This window comes from Mastomys coucha, unplaced genomic scaffold (genome assembly GCF_008632895.1).
Source record: "Mastomys coucha isolate ucsf_1 unplaced genomic scaffold, UCSF_Mcou_1 pScaffold5, whole genome shotgun sequence".
Lineage (NCBI taxonomy): Eukaryota > Metazoa > Chordata > Mammalia > Rodentia > Muridae > Mastomys > Mastomys coucha.
In genome coordinates, this window is record NW_022196911.1 from 112,199,428 (window position 1) to 112,218,062 (window position 18,635).

At 57.6% G+C, this 18,635-nt stretch overlaps 2 protein-coding genes and 1 long non-coding RNA gene across 10 annotated transcripts in view; 2 read left to right on the plus strand and 1 right to left on the minus strand.

Moving 5' to 3' along the window:
* The window catches only part of Tmem94 (transmembrane protein 94), a 38,687-nt gene extending 34,710 nt beyond the window's left edge, over positions 1-3,977 (plus strand). For 5 of the 7 annotated variants that reach the window (XM_031355146.1, XM_031355149.1, XM_031355152.1 and 2 more), the window contains exons 22-32: positions 112-211; positions 510-618; positions 856-1,069; positions 1,260-1,337; positions 1,561-1,646; positions 1,898-1,979; positions 2,279-2,427; positions 2,518-2,612; positions 2,714-2,807; positions 2,952-3,122; positions 3,417-3,977. In XM_031355146.1, the coding sequence (XP_031211006.1) occupies positions 112-211; positions 510-618; positions 856-1,069; positions 1,260-1,337; positions 1,561-1,646; positions 1,898-1,979; positions 2,279-2,427; positions 2,518-2,612; positions 2,714-2,807; positions 2,952-3,122; positions 3,417-3,489 (1,251 nt within the window). In that variant the 3' untranslated portion in view covers positions 3,490-3,977. The remainder of the gene's footprint in view (positions 1-111; positions 212-509; positions 619-855; positions 1,070-1,259; positions 1,338-1,560; positions 1,647-1,897; positions 1,980-2,278; positions 2,428-2,517; positions 2,613-2,713; positions 2,808-2,951; positions 3,123-3,416) is intronic. The other 2 variants (XM_031355150.1, XM_031355151.1) reach the window with 1 other exon arrangement.
* A 292-nt stretch (positions 3,978-4,269) lies between these two features.
* Caskin2 (CASK interacting protein 2) lies at positions 4,270-18,559 on the minus strand. Of its 2 annotated transcripts, XM_031355154.1 has the most exons (20): positions 18,363-18,559; positions 16,731-17,224; positions 12,576-12,627; positions 11,983-12,080; positions 11,439-11,584; positions 11,260-11,355; positions 11,021-11,151; positions 10,200-10,308; positions 9,787-9,895; positions 9,566-9,660; positions 8,595-8,856; positions 8,363-8,484; positions 8,216-8,276; positions 8,023-8,111; positions 7,757-7,867; positions 7,581-7,682; positions 7,327-7,465; positions 5,734-7,218; positions 5,428-5,650; positions 4,270-5,102 (listed from the first exon to the last, which is right to left on the minus strand). In XM_031355154.1, exons 2-20 carry the CDS (start codon positions 16,822-16,824, stop codon positions 5,012-5,014), a joined length of 3,615 nt encoding a protein of 1,204 aa, XP_031211014.1. In that variant the 5' UTR covers positions 16,825-17,224; positions 18,363-18,559; the 3' UTR covers positions 4,270-5,011. The 2 variants fall into 2 exon arrangements, with proteins under 2 accessions (XP_031211014.1, XP_031211013.1); XM_031355153.1 differs by lacking the exons at positions 16,731-17,224; positions 18,363-18,559 and adding an exon at positions 13,359-14,628.
* Positions 14,883-16,443, plus strand: LOC116079256. Its single transcript, XR_004113845.1, has 3 exons — positions 14,883-15,396; positions 15,500-15,559; positions 15,747-16,443. It is a non-coding gene; the product is annotated as an uncharacterized LOC116079256 (long non-coding RNA).
* Positions 18,560-18,635: the final 76 nt, after the last annotated feature.

The window sequence follows — 18,635 nt, forward strand, 5'->3', positions numbered from 1 at the left end:
CTCAGAAATCCGCCTGCCTCTGCCTCCCGAGTGCTGGGATTAAAGGCGTGCGCCACCACCGCCCAGCTCTGCTCCCTATCTTGAGTCTACTGACATCTCTGCTTCCTCCAGGCCAAGCTTCCCCGGGGCATCCACCAGGTGCGGCCTCACCTACAGAACATCGACAATGTGCCGCTGCTTGTGCCCCTCTTCACCGACTGTACCCCTGATAGTGAGTGCTGTGCACCCCCCTTCTGTAGGGGTGGCACACTATCCCTCAGAGAGCAGAGTAGAAGAGTCTAGGCTGGGGCTGGCTGGGGATTCAGTGGGGCGACACCGTGGGCATTTCAGGGAGCCTGCTGTGGGTACTCCTGTGCCCATGCTGCTTGTTGGGGTTGCTCCAAAGAGGAATGTAATGTACTCCCCTTTGCTCCCCATGGTTTGGGCCTGTGGGTTTGTACTGGCACTGCATGGGGCTCCGCTGCACAGGGCTCCGCTTGCCTGACTCTGGTGACTCTTGCTGCCCACAGCCATGCGTGAGATGATAAAGATCATGCAGGAGTACGGCGAGGTGACTTGCTGCCTGGGCAGCTCAGCCAACCTGCGCAACAGCTGCCTCTTCCTCCAGAGTGACGTCAGGTCAGCGAGAGGCACGGGGGCTGTGGGCCCAGCGAGAGGCACGGGGACTGTGGGCCCAGCGAGAGGCACGGGGGCTGTGGGCCAAGCTCTGCTTCTCAAACCGTGGGTGGATGGGCAGGCTGTGTGTGGCTAGCTAGAGGCTTGCATTGGCTCAGACCCAGGGACCTGGGTCTGCTGGGAGAAGAGGAATGGGATGCTCCCATCTTGTGGTAGACAGTTGTAGAGTATCCTTCATAGGCGGATTTTCCCTCCACCGAGCAGCATTGCCCTGGATCCCTTGTACCCATCACGCTGCTCCTGGGAGACCTTTGGCTACGCCACCAGCACCACCATGGCCCAGGCCTCGGATGGCCTTTCTCCCCTGCAGCTCTCAGGGCAGCTCAACAGCCTGCCTTGCTCCCTGACCTTTCGCCAAGAAGAAACCATCAGCATCATCCGGCTCATTGAGCAGGTGGGTCTCAGGAGGTGTGTGTGAGGTGAGGGTGGGGGGGTGGCCCTGAAGGCAGAACATGATAGTTCTGGGCCCTGCAGACCCTGCTTGGCCTCTGTGGGAGTGACTAGTGAATCTCCTCAAGGCATTTGAGTGTGGCTCGGCTCGGCCAGGCGTACCTGGATCCTAACCTGTCCCTGTCGACCCTCAGGCCCGGCATGCCACCTATGGTATCCGGAAGTGCTTCCTCTTCTTGTTGCAGTGCCAGCTGACCCTTGTGGTCATTCAGGTAAGCCAGGCTCTGTACAAGCATTGCCCCTCTTTCTAAGGAAGAGAGTCTGGGGGTGCAGGGTAGTCACAGGCCTCTGTCACAGGCTTTTGAGATGACCCCATGTGTAGAAGTATTCTCTTGTTCCTGGTCCTCTGGGTCAAGATGTTGAGTCTCTTGAGCCAGGGTAAGGTGGCTAGCCTTGGGGTCTCCAAATCTGGTGATATTTTCTTTCCTGCTCTAGTTCCTGTCTTGTCTGGTCCAGCTGCCCCCACTCCTGAGTACCACAGACATCTTGTGGCTGTCCTGCTTTTCTTACCCTCTGCTCAGGTGAGAGGCCTTGAAGCCCCTGTGTGTCCTGCTAGTGAGCTTAGGGTGTCAGTGGGCATCCCATGGGGCCCAGAGTTTTCTGGCAGGATGGCTCAGGGCTCACCTCTGGCGCGAGGAGGCACTGATGCAAGGCCCTTGTCTTCCCCCTCCTCACTACTGGACTTTCTCTCACGGCCAAGAGGCCCTGTAAGCGTTCCCTGTCAGAGCTGGGACACAAGCAGCAACCATACTTTACCCATACTTAATTTCAGCATCTCTCTGTTGGGGAAACCACCACATAGCTCCATCATGTCCATGGCAACAGGCAAGAACCTTCAGTCCATTCCCAAGAAGGTAAGCAGGGCAGAGCCTCATCCGGGGCTTCTCTGAGGGGCCGGGAGTAGATCAAACTCTAAGGAGATTGGGAAGACTGCGGAGGTCGGCCATCTGAGAGGTGGTGGCCTGTGGCCAGAACTGAGAGAGCCTTGCTGGGAATGTAGTTCCTGGGCCTTATCCCCGAGGCGTGGCCACTTACCTGCTGAGGGCTCGCTGAATATTTAAAAGAGATGGAGGGTGCCAGGCCTGCCCTGTAGCCTGCAGGAAGGCCCGCCTGCCATGGCAGTGACCGTCCTCCCGTGCCCTCCCGTGCACAGACTCAGCAGCACTTCCTGCTCTGCTTCCTGCTCAAGTTCAGCCTCAGCGTCAGCTCGTGCCTCATCTGCTTTGGCTTCACACTGCAGAGCTTCTGTGACAGCGCTCAGGCCCGCAACCTCACCAACTGCTCCTCAGTCATGCTTTGCAGGTGGGTCCTAGGGAACCTCCCCAGCCCCACACCCCACCCGGCCCACCCTGCGGGCCCTCAGGAGGCCAAGCCTTTGTCTCCCTTTGGCAGCAATGATGACAGAGCGCCGGCCTGGTTTGAGGATTTCGCCAATGGGTTGCTATCAGCTCAGAAGCTCACAGCTGCCCTGATTGTTTTGCACACTGGTAAGGACTCTGCCCCATGGGGGCTGCTGCAAGTGGGGAGGCCTCAGGGTGGGAGGCAAGACTTTGGGAAGCCTTGACACCCCACTGGCCGATCTCTCTAGTCTTTATCTCCATCACCCATGTGCACCGCACCAAGCCTCTGTGGAGAAAGAGCCCTTTGACAAACCTCTGGTGGGCGGTGACCGTGCCTGTGGTGTGAGTAGTGCTTAATGGTGGCTGCGGGACAGTCTTGGGGTCACAGGTGGGAGGAAGACAGGGGGCCTCCTCCAACTAGTACTGGGAAAGCCGGGGAGAAAGCACGAGGACTCTGGGCTCACACAGGGCTGTGTCCTTCCACAGACTGCTCGGTCAGGTGGTCCAGACAGTGGTGGACCTGCAGCTGTGGACACACAAGGACTCACGGATCCACTTTGGCCTAGAAGACGTGCCCCTGCTAACATGGCTCCTGGGCTGCCTGTCCCTGGTCCTTGTGGTAGTCACCAATGAGATTGTAAAGCTACATGAGATTCGGTGAGCTTGTCGCTCCACTGGGCTGTCTGCCCCCTGAACCTATGACCTCAGTGTTGGCACCCTACTCAGTCCTCTAGTCTAAAGGTCTACACCAACCCGTTTGTTTTCCTGGCGCTGGACTGAACCAGCTCCTGTAATATACTCCACTCCTGGCTAGAGCCCTGGCACCCTTGACTAAGTAATCTAGATAGGTCTTGATCTCATAATCCTCCTGCCTCAGCCTTCAGGTAGCTAGAATTACAGGCCTGATCCAGCAGGCCAAGTTGTCAACTGTATCTTAATCTATTTCACCAGGGTCCGTGTCCGCTACCAGAAGCGCCAGAAGCTGCAGTTTGAGACTAAGCTGGGCATGAACTCTCCCTTCTGAACCATTGGCCATGGTGGCCATAGTTGCCCAGCTTCCTGGGGCTAGAGCCAGACCTACTGGGAAGTTGGTATCACAAACTTTCCAGGGCTGACTTTGTGCCTCATGGCATCGGAGGCTTAGCTGTGGGCACTGGAGACTACTGTCTTCCGACTCAGGCTTTTCATGAAGAAGCCAACGGGTTGTAGCCATGGTCTGACAGGACTGCTTTGGCTCTTCCCTGGCCATGCCAGGGCCACTCTTGAATGTATGACCTCAGGCCCTTGGTAAAGGGGTCCTTAGTCTTCTCCCATGGGTTCCCCATCTTAGGGGTCCCCTCAGTCTGTTGGAAAGCAGAGGCTGCTGCTGTACAAGATGTTGTGTCCTCCTGCCCATGTCCCATCTTCCCAGATGGCTGCCCAAGACCTCCCCATCCTCCAGGCTTGAAGAAGGAAAGGGTCCACCTCACCTGGGTCCCCCGTGTCAGCTGACCATAAGTCATCCACAGAGGACCCTGCCCAGGCACCGTGTGGCCCCTGTCCTTGTTCTGGGAGACATTTTTTACTTTTTTTTTTTTTTTTTTACTGGAAAATGAGCCTTTGGGGGAATGAATGTCAACTGGTTTATATTAAAATTGTAAATTGCTTAAAAACCATCCTGTGGTGGATCTGTGTGAAACAGCCAGGAAAAGCCCCTCCCAAGGCCGCAGCTCCCGGCACTCTACACGGGGGAGTGTCCCCAGGTCCCAGTGACGGGATATCCCCAGATCCAGAGGTTTGCGGCACACATGCAAACACAGCCTGGTCACGTGGAATGACTCTTTCATTGATGTTAGCTGGGTGAAGAGGTTAATGGTTGGTTACAGAGCCCAGGCTAGACCAACTGGGTCCTCCAGCAGGAGGTGGGTAGACGGTTCTTCTGTGGCCTGAAGGCCTTCCCCTACTGCATCCTCTCAGGCAGTTAATAGATAGAATAAATTCCATTTAAAATATATGCATTTCTCTCTGCTTGAAAAATATTATGTACAGTTGTAAGAGTCTGGACACTGGGGATCTGTTATTCTCGCTGCCCCTGGTCCTGGCCAGCACTGCCTCCCAGTGTGGGATGGCCAGGCAGGAAGGCACGCCCCGCTCTGTATTTACAGCTCCTATGTACACTTGCAGAGGGGACTGGCCAAGCACACAGCCTCACAGAGCCCTAGTAACTCAGTGGGTGGCCAGACAAATTCCCAGAACACAGGGACTTTAGACGAGGCAAGGAGGTGCACCCCAAATCCCTGTCACCACCTCCTCCCAGAGGAGAATGTTCCTATGAGGGTCCCTGTTTGGGGGCCATAGCTGTGGGAGGAAGGCTTTGCTCCCACACAGCTGAGGCCCCTCAGTCAGGTTCTGACAAGTCCTCTCAGCCTCTCTGTGACGGCTTGGAGCCATAGGAGGCCTCTGCTGTGGAAGGATACAGAGCCCAGCAGAGCCTCTGCCTGTTTCTTGCGTGGCACAGGGCCACAGGCAGTGACGCTGGCAGTGGGAGAGTCACAGGCGAGGTTTGTTCAGTCCAGCATGGCATCCAGCTGGTCAGCCAGGGCATCAAACATGGTGCTAATGTCGTCCAGGATGTGCTTGGTAGACGTCCCTGTGGGGCTACATCAAGGGAAAACCTTGAGATGGGCTGGTGGGTCTGCAGCCCACTGCACTCGTCTGTTGCTGAACACTGTGTACCTCAGGGCTGACTTTATAACCTCCCAGCAGCAGGGGTTACTGTCCCTCCCTTACACATGAGCTTGGAGGCTCAGGGACAAGGAGTTACCCAAACCAATGCACCTGTGACAGTCACCAGTAATCTCTATAGGCCACTCTGAAACCTAGGTCCCACTGAGGCCTCCATAGCCGAAGATGCTGCAGGCCGAGACTTCTTCCAGTGCTCCCAGGCATGGCCCCCTCTCCTTGCTCCCTACACCCAGCTCACCCATCTCGTTCCTCGGTGCCAATGCTCTTCTCAGCTGCCTTCAGTGCGGCTTCCAAGGATGAGCTGGTCTGCTCCAGTCTCTGCTGGACCCGACCTGGACACACAGGCCCAGTATTCTCAGGCCTTGGAGGGGGTACTGGGCGGGGGCCGAGCCGGGGAGCCAGCTTTGGGCCAGAAAATGCCAGCTGAGTGCAGGCCACAGACACGGGCTTGGGAGCTGTTCCTTCAGGACAAAAGGTTCCCATGTGACTTGGCTGGCCCTGACCCTGCACACAGCCCCTACCCTCTGCGGGCCTCATTTCTTACCTGCTCCAGGCACTTTGAGGAGGGCGGCAGGGGGAGCAGGCGGCTCCATCTCTACATTAGGCTTACTGCCTGTGGGGGGTCCAGCACTGGGCCCTGGGTGCCCGGGGGGCTGAGTTATGGGGCTGAGTGTAGGGGCTGGAGTTCCTTGAGACAGAAGGCTGCTGGGCTCAGACCATGGAGGGTTTGAGGAAGCTGAGGGGGATTCACACGGGGCCTGGGAGGGCAGGGGAGTGGAGGGGCAAAGGGTATCACCGCCCACTACCCCAAAGGCCAACAGGGCCGTCTGTAGTGGCTCTCTCTCCTTGTACTTGGGCCTGCGTTTGACAGTATCTGACTCTGTGAGGTTGAAGTCAAGGCCAGGGGGCACAGGTGTCTCACGGGGAGGGGGACCAGCTGGCTTCGGCCGCTGCTTGATAGTCAGGTTCCCCTCCTCTGCGAAGGGCAGCCCTTCCCCTGAGCTGCCCCGAGATGGGGGTGTTTCCTCAGGGCCAGGTTCCTCTTCTTCTGTGTCCGACACAGGGCCAGTTGGCGCAGAAGGACCAGGGGACTCTGAGGGGCCGGTTGGTTCACTCAGTGTTCTCCTCCGGGGCCCTGCAGCCCCTTCCTTGGGCCCTGCGGCCCCTTCCTTGGGCCCTGTGGCTCCGTCTAGTGAAGGTGGCTCGGTGGAGCCAGAGACAGAACTGAGGCGCTTGGGGGGTGGGGGTGGGGGACCTTTACGGCGTGCACGGAGGGCAAAGGACTGGCTTCGGGGGGTCCCTCGAGTTGGGGTCAGGCTAGGACTAGTCCGGGCCAGGGTGCTGCGTCCTGGTCTCCGAGTAAGTGTGGCATAGCTGCCCAAGGCACTGCCCACTGGCCCTTCAGCCTCCCCTTCCCCTTCCCCCTCAGCGGGGCCAGGGCGGCTCAGGCTGTGAGACCGGCGTTTCGGCCGCGGTGGGTCTGGAGGAGCGGCAGGAGAGCCAGCCAAGTAGGAGAAGGCCCGGGGAACACCAGGAGGTGGCGCTGGGGCCGGGCTAAAGGGTAAGCTCTGCGGACACATAAAGACGTAAGGGGCAGGTCCTTGGCCAGGGAGTGGAGAACAAAGCTTAGAGGGGCGCTCTGTACCCTCCGGAAGGTTCCTCTCCTGTAGGGTACTAGGGTCACCAACACTGGGCTGGGAAACAGGCCGTTCCTGTGAGTGGCCAGAGCCCCGGGAGCGCGCACCAATGCTCTCCTGGCTAGGAGAACGGGCTGGGGGGAGGGGGAGTGGCTCTGGGCCACCCCCTGCCATAGCTGCCTGTAGCTCTGGGCTCAGCTCACTGCCCTGAAAGGTGAGGAGGCGAGGGCCAGACATAGCTGGGCCTTCCCCATTCTCCAGGCCTTCGATGGCCATCAGCTCTGGACCCCTGGTCATCCGGCGTCCGCCTTCACCTAGGGCTTCGCCTTGCAGCAGGCCCCGCCTTAGTTCTGCCAGCCGCCTCACACCTAACATAAGCTTCTTCTGATGCCCTGGGAGGGTAGACAGAATCAGATGAGTTAGCTGAGTCTAGGACCAGTCGTCCCGTTTCCCTTCTCTCGGAGATACTAGAGGCTAGGGGGCCTCATAGTGGTCCTCACCCAGCTTGTTCACGCCGATCTCCTGCAGCTCCTCCCAGGTGAGATCGGCCACCAGCCCCATAGAGTCATAGCCGCTGCTCACTAGCTGCTTGTGGTACTGTGGCAGTCCCAGTGCACACAGCCACTCCAGCAAGTCCACCTGGAAGGGTGCCACCATCAAACCACGTTTGCCCCATGCCAGAGAGGAAGCATCCCCCTCTGAAAGCCGCGGCCCTGGGTGAGAGTCAGAGGCCCCAACCTGGACACCTGCTCACCGGGATATAGTTGGGCAGCCACTCAGCAATGCTGAGCTGGGCAATTTCCGAGGCGATCTTCTTCCTATGTCCAGGCTTGGTCACCCCAATGGCCGTCAGATCCTGTTACACACGGTGTGGGCATCAGGGCCGTCCTCTGCCTACAAGGCCCTCCCTTCACCTGCTGCAGGACCTACCTCAGGTGTCATCCGACTGATGGTCGGCACATCATAGCCAGCCTGCAGGAAGTGGGCAGTGTAGCCCTCTAGCTGGAATTCGCTTAGCCAGTTATGAATGGCCTGTGCATCCTGAGGCAGGAAGTGAGATGGGATGGAAAGGTCAGCCGAGAAGAGGTCTAGCCCATTGGCCCGTCCCCTCCGTCCCCGAGAGCTAGGTCTCAGTGGATACAGAAGCCCTCCACTTTGTGCCAAGGCCTGACGTGTATTTCCCGTGGAAACCTCACCTTCCCTTCCAGTAGCTGTTCTGGTCTGACATCTTGGGTGAAGATCTCCCCAGAGCGGTAACTAGCCAGAGGGCGGTGGCTCAGGGTGTCTTCAGGGAGAGAGATCAATGGCATCAGAAGTGGCTGGAGGAGGGATGGGCAGGGGCAAGCCCTCACCGCCACCATCCCCACCTGTACTGTTTACCCATCTCACCTGCTGGGGACGGGGCATGCAGGCCTGGCAGTACCTGGTCCTCACTGGCAGAGGGCAGTGGCTGGAGACGGAATAAGAGCCCTACTCAGTGCATGGGAAACTAGCAGTGGGCAGGCTCCGAGCAGGCCCAGGTACCCTCCCTCCTACCTGAGCGTTTTCAATCAGGAGGCCGGTGCCATGGCCGTTGGTGCCTTCAGAGCTCTGCCCGCTGCCTGCGCTGCGGATGCTGCCCACACTACCCTCGCTGCCCACGCTATTCCTGTCGCCTGCTGTGGGAGGGGGGAGGGCAGAAGCACAAAGGTCAGAGTTGGCACTGCTAACAGCTGACTAGCAACTTGCTAGTGCCCAGTGACCCATGGTGTCTCCTGGGAGGGCGTACCTGGACTGTCTGGGCTGAGGCCCACCCGAGGGAGCTGGCCGTAGGTGAGAGATGGCAGGGGATCATCAGCCGAAGGCTGTGATATCCGGGAGAAGCTTGGCCGTAGCAGAGTGGGTGCGGAGGGGAGGCGGGCCACAGGTACGCCCACCCGCTTGCTGACCACCTCCACGATGCCCGGGGGGAAGTAGCCGACACGGTCTGTGCCCCTTTGGCTCTCATGGATGTGGCCCTTCCAGCGGCCATCAGGGTGCTGTTCAAGCACCTGTTGTGATGGCAATGGACAGAAAAGGCAGTCAGTCTTTATATCAAGTTAGTGGTTGTGGCTGTCTCTGTAGTAACAGTCCAGCAGGACTGGTCTATCTCTCTTCCTCATGGAGATTACTTCTACCCAAGTCTGGCCACCAATGCCAGCCCAATTGCCTTGTACCACAGGGCATACTGACAATGCTCTAGCCTCAGCTCTACTGTTTACTAGGTATGTGACCTGACGACTCTGTTTAGTTTCTCTAAGCATCAACTTTGTCATCCCCTTAAAAAAAAATGCTGCCGGGCAGTGGTGACACACGCCTTCAATCCCAGCACTTGGGAGGCAGAGGTAGGTGGATTTCTGAGTTCGAGACCAGCCTGGTCTACAGAGTGAGTTCCAGGACAGCCAGGGCTACACAGAGAAACCTTGTCTTGAAAACAAACAAACAGCCGGCCGGTGGTGGCACACACCTTTAATCCTAGCACTTGGGAGGCAGAGGCAGGCGGATTTCCGAGTTCGAGGCCAGCCTGGTCTACAGAGTGAGTTCCAGGACAGCCGGAGCTACAGATAGAACTAACAGAACCTATGTACCCTGGAGTTGGAAATGATCATATGAGGAGTAATCTACAGATTTAACTCAGCTTACTAACACAGGAAGTATTATGCCTAAGTAAGACACAGCAATTGCTCATCTTCTAAAGAAACGTCTGTGTGGGCCCCTCACCGTGATGACATCTCCTGCCCGGACATTGAGAGCGGTAGGGTCATGAAGGTTCCAGAAATCCTTGAGCGCTCGAACCTTCAAGATCCCCGAAGCCTCTGGGGGAAGGGGATGAGCAGATGTCAGTTATGGAAGCTGACCGCCTCAGCAGATTCTCCTGCCATGCTCTGGGAGTTCTGTAAAGGCTTCTCCGCCAGCCCCCGCCAGACCTTCTTCCCGCTCACCCCGAAGCAGCTGCTTGATCTCCCGGCTGGCCTGGGAGGTGGTGAACTGATTCACTATGTCCAGCGCCGTCTGGTTATATGTGTTCCGGATATTCACGTCCACACCTCCCTGGGGCACACGGCAACACGAGAGTGTATCTCAGGCATTTTGCTTGGCATTTCTTCTCTAGTCCTCCCAACTACCCAGGCGGACGCTTTCACGTCTCAGATTTGAGAAGCATGGAGTCTCAGACATTGGGCCAAGAATGAGCAAGAATGAGCTAGTAAGGCGCGGACTTGGTGTCTAAGGCAGACAGGTCTGCACCCCAGCCACAAGCCCTTAGCTCCACTCAGAAGGATGAGAGCCACAAAGCACTGTAGCCTTCTACGTTGCCCTCAGCGTGTAACAGGAGGCCCTGCGTGGCCACACCCACCTCCAGCAGCAGCCGCACCACCTCAGTTTTGCCGTACAGCGCAGCCTCATGGAGTGCGGTGCCCGTCTTGGTCTGGCGGTTGATCTCAATACCGGCTTTTAAGAGCTGCCTGTGGAGGGCAGGAGTTGTGAGGCGGGTGGGTAGGGGAAGAAGCGGATTGCGAGGGACGTGGGGACCGGGTCACTGAGAGCAAGAAGGAAACAGCAGCTGTGGACCGGAGAGACAACTCTGTGTGGAGGAGCATGCTGCTCTCAGAGAGTCCTAGTTCAACCCCCGGCAGCTCACAACTATGGCGACTCCGGCTCTACTGTCTCTGCAGGTAACTGCACTCAGGCACACAGACCTGTCCCAACACATGTATACGCAGCAGTCATGTGCACATAGCCCACACAGAACACAGCTATCACTCATATGCACATACCCTCCAAAGAACACATACATCACTCAAATGCACATACACCCCACCACAGAGCACATATATCGCTCACATGCACCCCCAATATGTGTATCACTCACATGTACATCCGCCTCACCAAAGAACACATGCATTACTCACATGTACCCCTCAATACATGTATCACTCACAAGCATCCCCCATACATATATCACATGCACATACCCCCCCACAGAACACATGTATCACTCATGTGCACATATATGCTCCACACACAGAATACACGCATCACTCACATGCACATGCACTCGGACACAGAACAAATGCATATGCACTATTTTTTTTAAAAAACAGCAAGGAGGCACTGATAAGAATCTAAGGGTCCCATAGGATGAGGCTGAGGAAGTGGGTGGGCCCCTTGGGGTACCTGATGACTTCTCTGTGGCCATTCTTAGCAGCCAAGTGCAGGGGTGTGGTGTAGTTGGGGTCACATGGGTCCTTCGCCTCTCCCTCCAGCAGTGCCACACATAAGTGGCTGTTCAAAAGCAGCTGGGCCACCTACAGTAGGCAGCGGTCAGAGCTTCCTCTGAAGACCAAAGGGAATCTAGCACCCAGCACTAGCACCCAGCACTAGTACCCAGCACCCTGTGTGGCTGCAGGCCTCACCTTGAGCCGCCCAAATTCACAAGCTAGGTCTAGGGGTGTCTTCTTCAACTTGTTGACTAGGCATGGGTTAGACTGGTGCTGGAGAAGCATCTCTGACTGGGAGGGAAAGCCAGGTAAGGGAGGCTGCCGGCCAAACTCTGGCCCCCGGCCCCCACAGCCCCTCAGGCAGGCTCACTTACCACCTCATAATGCCCGTACTGTGCAGCCAGGTGTAGAGGGATCTGACCATCCAGCGAGGCAGCGTTGACAGCCGCCGAAGCCCGGAGCAGCAGTCTCACAGGCTCCAGCCGGCCCTGCCAGGCCGCATAATGTAGGGGACGCATGCCTGATGGAAGGAAGAAATTCTGAGAGGGGTCATGGGGATCTAAATAGGGAATGGAGCCACCCGGGCTGGAAGGTGGGAGCTCCATATAGCAACGCTAGCTTCATCCGGTTGGGTCAGAAAAAGGTCCTCTCCTGAGCAGAAGTCAGAGTTCTCACTGTGTCCACCCCAGATGATCTGGCAACCCCAGGGCAGTGCTAAAAACTCTCTTGAGTATCCTTATCTAGATAATGGGAAATCTGAATTACACACTCTCTAGAAGGAAGCCACTCACAATTTGAGAGAAGGAACCCCAATACCTGGGAGTATTTCTATCTAACCAACAGGAGAGATTTCTGGCCACAAGGGCCTCAGGAGGGGCCCTCCATTCCCCCACTTAATGCGATACACCGAGCTCTCACCATTGCTATCCTTGATGTCCACGGTGGCTTGAGCCTCCAACAGTAAGGCTATGAGCTCCAGGCTGCCCCCCAAGGCAGCATGGTGGAGAGCAGAGAACCTGGCAATGGGGGACACGAAACAGGGGGTATCAATGAGTAGTCCTCCACCCCCAAACTCATTCTGGGGGCCGGCAGTGATGCGTTACTGCCCCCCCCATGCCTGCCAGTCCTGCCGTGGGAGCGCACAGCAGCCGGGCCACAGCATGAAAGGACTCAGTGTTTTGGCTGAGAGACTCATTTGTCTAGCATCCCCCACCCAGCCTGCCCAGAGGAGGGGGCCGTGGGAGCAGAAGCCTGAGGGCTCCTACCCTCCAGGGAGAAAAGGGGCCCAGGAAGAATCTGACCCAAGGAGGCCCCTTCTCTTGTTCAGGGCTAACTAACTCCATAGGCAGGTGGGTGGGCAGGACCCCCTCCCTCTGGCCCTACACAGGCAGGACCCAGAGCTCTAGGAAAACATACTTGGAGGACCTTATAGGAAAGAACAGATCGTGGAGCCCCTGGGCCCTTCCTTTTACCCCTCCCCAAGATTCCACTCTTTCCCCAGCAGCACGTACCCATCGGCATCCTGGTAGTTGATGTTGAGTCTCTTCGTGGAGCCGAGAAGCTCTGGGGGGTCAGAGTAGGGGACATCAGGGTCTATGCCAACAACTGCCTTCCCCATCCCCTCACCTGACACACCCTCACTACCCACCTCCAAGGACCCAACCGACCTTTTGGGGTACAGAAAAGCACCTGCCCCATGGCCCTTTACAGGTCCTGTCCCTATGGCTCGAGGGCACCAAGCACACGAAGCCACTGCAGCAGCGGCCTGCCTTCCCCAAAGCGCCCCTGCCCAGCTTGTTTATAGAGCCAAAGGGGGCGGGAAGGGGGTATCGGCCTGACATGCCTTCAATAGGACAGGCCCACGGGGTGCATGGTTGGCATTCCTGCCTGAATGGGAAAGAGTCATATTGTCCAATTGGGCCAACGGGAATAGGCGTGCAAAGAAGGGCTGGGGGCTTAAGTATTCAAGGGCAGAGAGAAAAGGTTGACAAAGCTGGGCTCCGAGCATCCCCGTACTGGACCTGGTGGGCAAGGCCAAATGGGATATACTGATGCTAGCCCCAGTTCAGTGTGCCAGCCCTACCCATTTGCACAGGCCATTTTTCGTACAGGGCTTTGTCTCCCCCTTGAAAACAGGCTGACCGTAGGATCTGCCCCCTAGAAGCTGCCAGGACAGTGTCTGTCCCTTCTGAGCATGGAGGGATGACATTAACCATTGGGCACTCCTTACATGTTGACCACTACACTGGGGCACTCACTACACCCAAACTCTCCAGGGATTTCCACTAACCCACCTGCCAACTTGATACCGGCCAGCTCTGACTGGGCTATTCTGGCCTCATTAGAAAAGCAGCAGGCACTGCCTCCCGGGGACAGGATGCATATGGGTAAGAGCCCAGGAGCAGTCTGACCATGTTGGTCCTTGAGGTGTTGGGAAAGGAGAGGCCTTGTTACAGGCCGTCCCCGACTCCTGCTGGAACCCACCCTGCCGGCAAGGAGGGGGCCTAGCTCAGCCCAGGCTGGGCAGGGTGCCAAACATGCTGGTCCAGGCCTGCCCCCAGGCCCTGGTGGGCCCCCAAATACCCCAACAGCCTGGGAAAGGCACGGCCTCATTCCATCAGGGTGGGAAGCAAGGGATGGGGCGGGAGAGGGCTGATACACACAGGGTGGAGCGGACGGACTCTACACCTAACAGGTAAATACAGAAAAGGTGGGGCAGCCAAGGGAATGTGTGGGGGCTGCTGGGAGGGAGCACAGACCTCCCAGCCTCCCCTCTGTCATCCCGACTCTGACAGTTCTTGTAACACAGAACCATTTGGGGGTAGGGAGAGAACTGGAGCTGCAGAAACAGGAAGTGCATGGCTCAGGCTGTTCTGCCTTCCCTGGGCTGCGTGACCTTGGCCACCAAGGTGTCTCTCTAAGACTCAGCAGAGACGACAAGGTCCCAAGAGAAGAGAGCTATTGTCCTTCAGGGAGCCTTTACTGCACGGAGCTGTCCACCTGGGAGAGTCTGGGATGGGGCAGCTAGGGGGCTGAATGTGTCCTCTCTAGGGAGGGGTTGACAATGTGACAGCAGGAGCACAGGAACAGGGGCAGGGCCTGATAGGTGGCTCTGTTCTTTCCAGAACAATAGCCGGAAAGGTGGTAGGGGAGAGGCCCAGCGACTGGGCTGGGGACCCTGGCTTGAGGGAGGGAGGGCGGGGGTCCCGGTTCCGGGCAGTGGCTCCAGGCGCTTCCGCTGTGGCATAACCTTCCCCAGCTGAGTTCTGGGGCTGGAAGGATCACCCCATCTCAGGCCCAAGCAAAGGATGTGAGTTCAGCTGGTCACCTCGGCCCATCCATTTCCTCTGGCCAAGGAAGGAGACCTCAGAAAAAGGAGATAGATGGGGAGGGGCAGAGGGAAGGGGCAGGGCCCATGCGATGGCACCCCTCCCAGGCGCCTAGCTCCTGAAGAGGACCTGGGAGGGGGAGTATGTAGCCTGGATATCAGGAGGCCAAAGGAAAGAAGCATCAGCTAGAGGGTTCCAGTCAACACAGTGAGAGGAAAAGCGGGCGCCCTGAAGCCTCCCTTCCCATGTTTTACTTTGGTACATGGGCCCCGTCATCCCTCTCTGAGATCATCCACGGAGACCCAGGCTCCTTCTCACAGGCTTAACTTGGGGGACCCTATGCTTTTAGAATGTCCCCTCCTCTCCGAGATCTCCACGGAGACCCAGGCTCTTTCTCACAGGTTTAATTTGGTGGGACTCTATGCTTTTAGAACGTTCCTCGATGATTCTGATACGAACAGACAGTAGAGATTACCATGGGAACTCAGAGGAGAGCGAGCGCAAGGGTTTATTTCTCATCTGACCAGAGGGCTGTGTGACCTTGGGCAAGTCACGAAGCTCTGCGTGTCACTTTCCTTATCTGCATAATGGATCTGACAGGAAGCGAGGGGTTACCATGTTTCATAAACTCCAAGGTTTACAAAGGTCACCCGGGACCTCTGTCTTTGTCACCACCCTCTCTGGCTTCTCAGAGGACAAAGAAGGGAGGAACAGTGCGGGGATTTCATTAGGCGGCTCAGGCCTCTCACCCAGCGTCCACCTGTATGCTAGGTAGATGCGTCTCGACCTTGCACCGAGGGAAGAAACTGATCCCTCGAGACTCTGCCACTGGGCACAGAAGACCTTTTTTGGAGCCTACACACCTAGCTGTGAGGTTCCCGCCATCTGCCAACCCCTCCTTCTACCCTCCAGTGGGCCTCACTCTCTGAGGCAGGCAGGGCTGTGAGGCCAGCGGCAGTGTGACCAAGGCCCCACCGGGCAGGTGGCCAAAAGCAACAGAGAGGTGAGGGGGAGGAGAGTGGCTCGCACTTAGACCTTCTGGCCCTCTCCCCGCGACCGCTTCAGTACCTTCCTTCGATCTGGCTCACCCTCATTCACATCCCTAGGACACAAGGACCTAGGGGCACAGCTCCACCTCATGCCTGGGTCTCCGCCCTGCTGTGCAGGTGGGTGCACGCCATTAACGTCTTTCCTTTTGGCACCCGCACACTAAGGTGTAGGTGGGGATAAGATATTTCCAAGTAGCCTGAGGAGTCCTGTGTGCAGGACCCAGGTGTGTCTTGGAGTTAAAACCCCAATGCTCCCTCCAAAGGAGACCCTCTCCTCAGGAAACATTCTCTTTATTATCTCTAGAGGAGCCAGAAGAACCACCGATCCTGATTTAAGACCAGAAGACAAGCTTCGAGGCCTGGAAGAGCCCAGGGAGCTCGCCCTTAAGTCCAGAGGGGTCTACGTTCCTGGGATGTGTGTGTGAGAGGTCCCGTTACCACAGAGGGCCCTAAGAGATGGGGCTAAGTGGCCATCATGCATCCAGCTCTGGCTATCCTGTCAGGGATAGTCCTCAGGGCCATGGAAAGCTCCAGAAAGCTCCAGAAAGCTTTGGCTACACACTCCCGAGGACACAAGCGGATGAGCTGGGGAGACAGGAGCTTTAGTTACAGTCGCAGCGTTTAGATTTCCTGACTATGCCACCAGCGACGACCGTAAAGCAACTCGTGTGGTGAGGTCTGGGGTTCTAAGCCTCGCAGAACCCCAAACCAACTGCCACCGCCAGAAACCCAACCACTGCTTCCAAAGAGGTTTTAAAGACATCCTCATGAAGGGCAGACGTAAATACAGCTCTGCTTCGAGTCTGTGGATGGATGGGGTCGGAGCAGGGGGGTGGTGGTCATGCGATTTCCCGACCCACACAGCTAGAAGAACAAATGCATCCGCAAAACCACCTCCTAACAGAGCAACCTCAAGGACTAGCACATGGCTTGGCTTGGCTCTCTGCTCTGGTCCAGAGCTTAGGACAGAGCCTGGCACACAATAAACAATCAAAGCAGAAGCCGAATGTGTTTCAATACGGTCACTTTGTAAGCAAGGACTCCGTGGCTCAGAGCTGCTAAGTGACTTGCCTGGAGACACAGAGCAAGAAGGGACCCTTTTTCCTCCCTGGTTCTTACACAGAAGCGCTTCTTGTCTCCCACAGCACAGTCCTTCCTCCTCAAGTCTGCAAATCAGAGCGAGCCTCCCCCGCCACCTCCCCCAGCCTCTCTCTGTGGCCTCAGTACTCAGCGTGGAGCCTCAGCTGGAGGAGCCTCAGCTGGACGACCACCCCCGCCAAGGACTCACTTGTTTTTGCAGCCTTCACTTTAGCCACCAGTTTCTGCACGCAGGTCACGTCTCCATTCTTGACTGCAAGGATAAGGTCCTGTTCACGACCCATTCTGACTGCGGGTCCGGGCTCTGGGCTTCAGAGTCCAGGAAGACGCAAGGGACCGGCCTGGTTGAGTGTCAGTTCGCCATGTCTCAGTGCTTTGGAGGATCCCTGGTCCTGGGGGAACCAGTCTGGTATCTCAAGCAATGGGCTCCTTGTCAGGCAGAGATCTAGTCCCTCAAGGTGTTCTGGGAGCTGCCACCACAGGCAGCAAAGTCAGTCCCTGGTGGGGTGGAGGCTGTGTGGAAATCTGGCCTGAGATCAGCCTGCAGCTTCCGACAGCCCCGGAATGGGCTGGGACTGGGTCTGCCAATCTTCCTGGGTTAGCTCAGAAGTACCAGTGCCCACCCAGAGGGCAGTCAGCATCCCCTCTGGCGTGAGGCAGCAGCCATGGACATGTCCTGGGGGTCTGGAAAAGATACACGTCCTCCAATGAAAAGCTGGGTTACAGGAACCAGGACAGAGAAGATGAGCAAGATAGAACCTCTAGGGAACCCCAAATCACCCTAGTTGCCCTAGGTGTCATGGAGGGAAGTCTAAGCCACTCAGGGAGGGGAGGGAGTCGCTGTACTTGCGAGAAATATATCATGCAAAGGGGAGAGGGACAGCATTCAAGGAGGGAGAGGCTGGCTTGCCTATGCCCCACGGCACTGGGCAGCACCTCAACATTGGGCAGGAGGGGCCCTGGCAGCAGGAGACATAGGGGTAGGCAGGGCCAGCAGCCCATTCTCCACAGCCCCAGGCTCTGACACCCACAGACAACAGGCGGGGCCAGGAGGTAGGGCCTGGGAGAGTGGCACAGGCAGATGGCAGGGGTCACTCCCTGTCCAAGGTGTTTGCAGCATACTCCTCCCTACCAGGTCCCTAGAGGGAGGGCTGGGTGCTTGTGTCCCTCGATTTCTGGGGGAGATCTACCTGTCGGATGGGATAGCTCTACAGCACCTGTTGCTAATCCTTCCTCGCTGCCTCTGTGGTGGGAGGGAGCAGCTGGGTAGAAAGATCCGGGACAGAGAGCCTGAAAAGGCTAGCCAACTACCTCCCAAGCCTGAGCCTGAAACCCCAGCCCGACTTCCCGCACAAAACCTTAAGTCAGTTCCTCAGTGGCGGTGATTTTGTTGCCAGACTCTTGTGGCATGAGACTCGTGCAGGCCTGGGGCCCAGGTGGGGAACCACTCATTCCTCCTAAGTTCCAAGCCCCAGCCGGAGGGCACTCCCCCTCAAAGCCCGCGACCCGCACCGGGAGAGAGTGCTCCTGGCAGTGCCTGGGGTCGGCTGGCTCCCCCGCCCCTTGGAATGCCCCTCTAGCGCCGCGCAGCTCCCCGCAGCCAAGCCCAGCTACGGCCGACCCCGGGAACAAAGCGGCAAGAGGGACCCGGGGAGTCAAGAGTCCGAGGGATAGATAGAGGAGAACGCAAAGGGGGAGGGGGGGTGCTCAAGGAAGGCGGAAGGAGCAAAGAGATGGAGGAGCCCGCCGATCGGACAAGAAAAGTTAGTTTGCGTCTGCTCTCAAGGGTTCTGACCCCTGGCCCGGGCCCCCGCAGTCTCACCTCTCCCGGCCGCCCCGCCGGGGGTCCGGCTGGCTGTGCTCAGTCTCAGGCACTCTGGACTCTGGCTCCCACTGTCCCCCGCAACCCCTTTCTCCTCCTTTCCAAGGCCGGCTCTGCGCCTCCCGCAGGAAATCCCGCCCCTCCCCCCTCCCTCCCGCCGGATCGGGAGCTGGGGACCGTCCGGGCCGCACAGTTGGGTTGTCAATCAGCACCCTGGTTCCCGCCCCCTCTTCGCTAGGCCCCGCCCCCGCCAGCCAGTCTAGATCCCAGCCC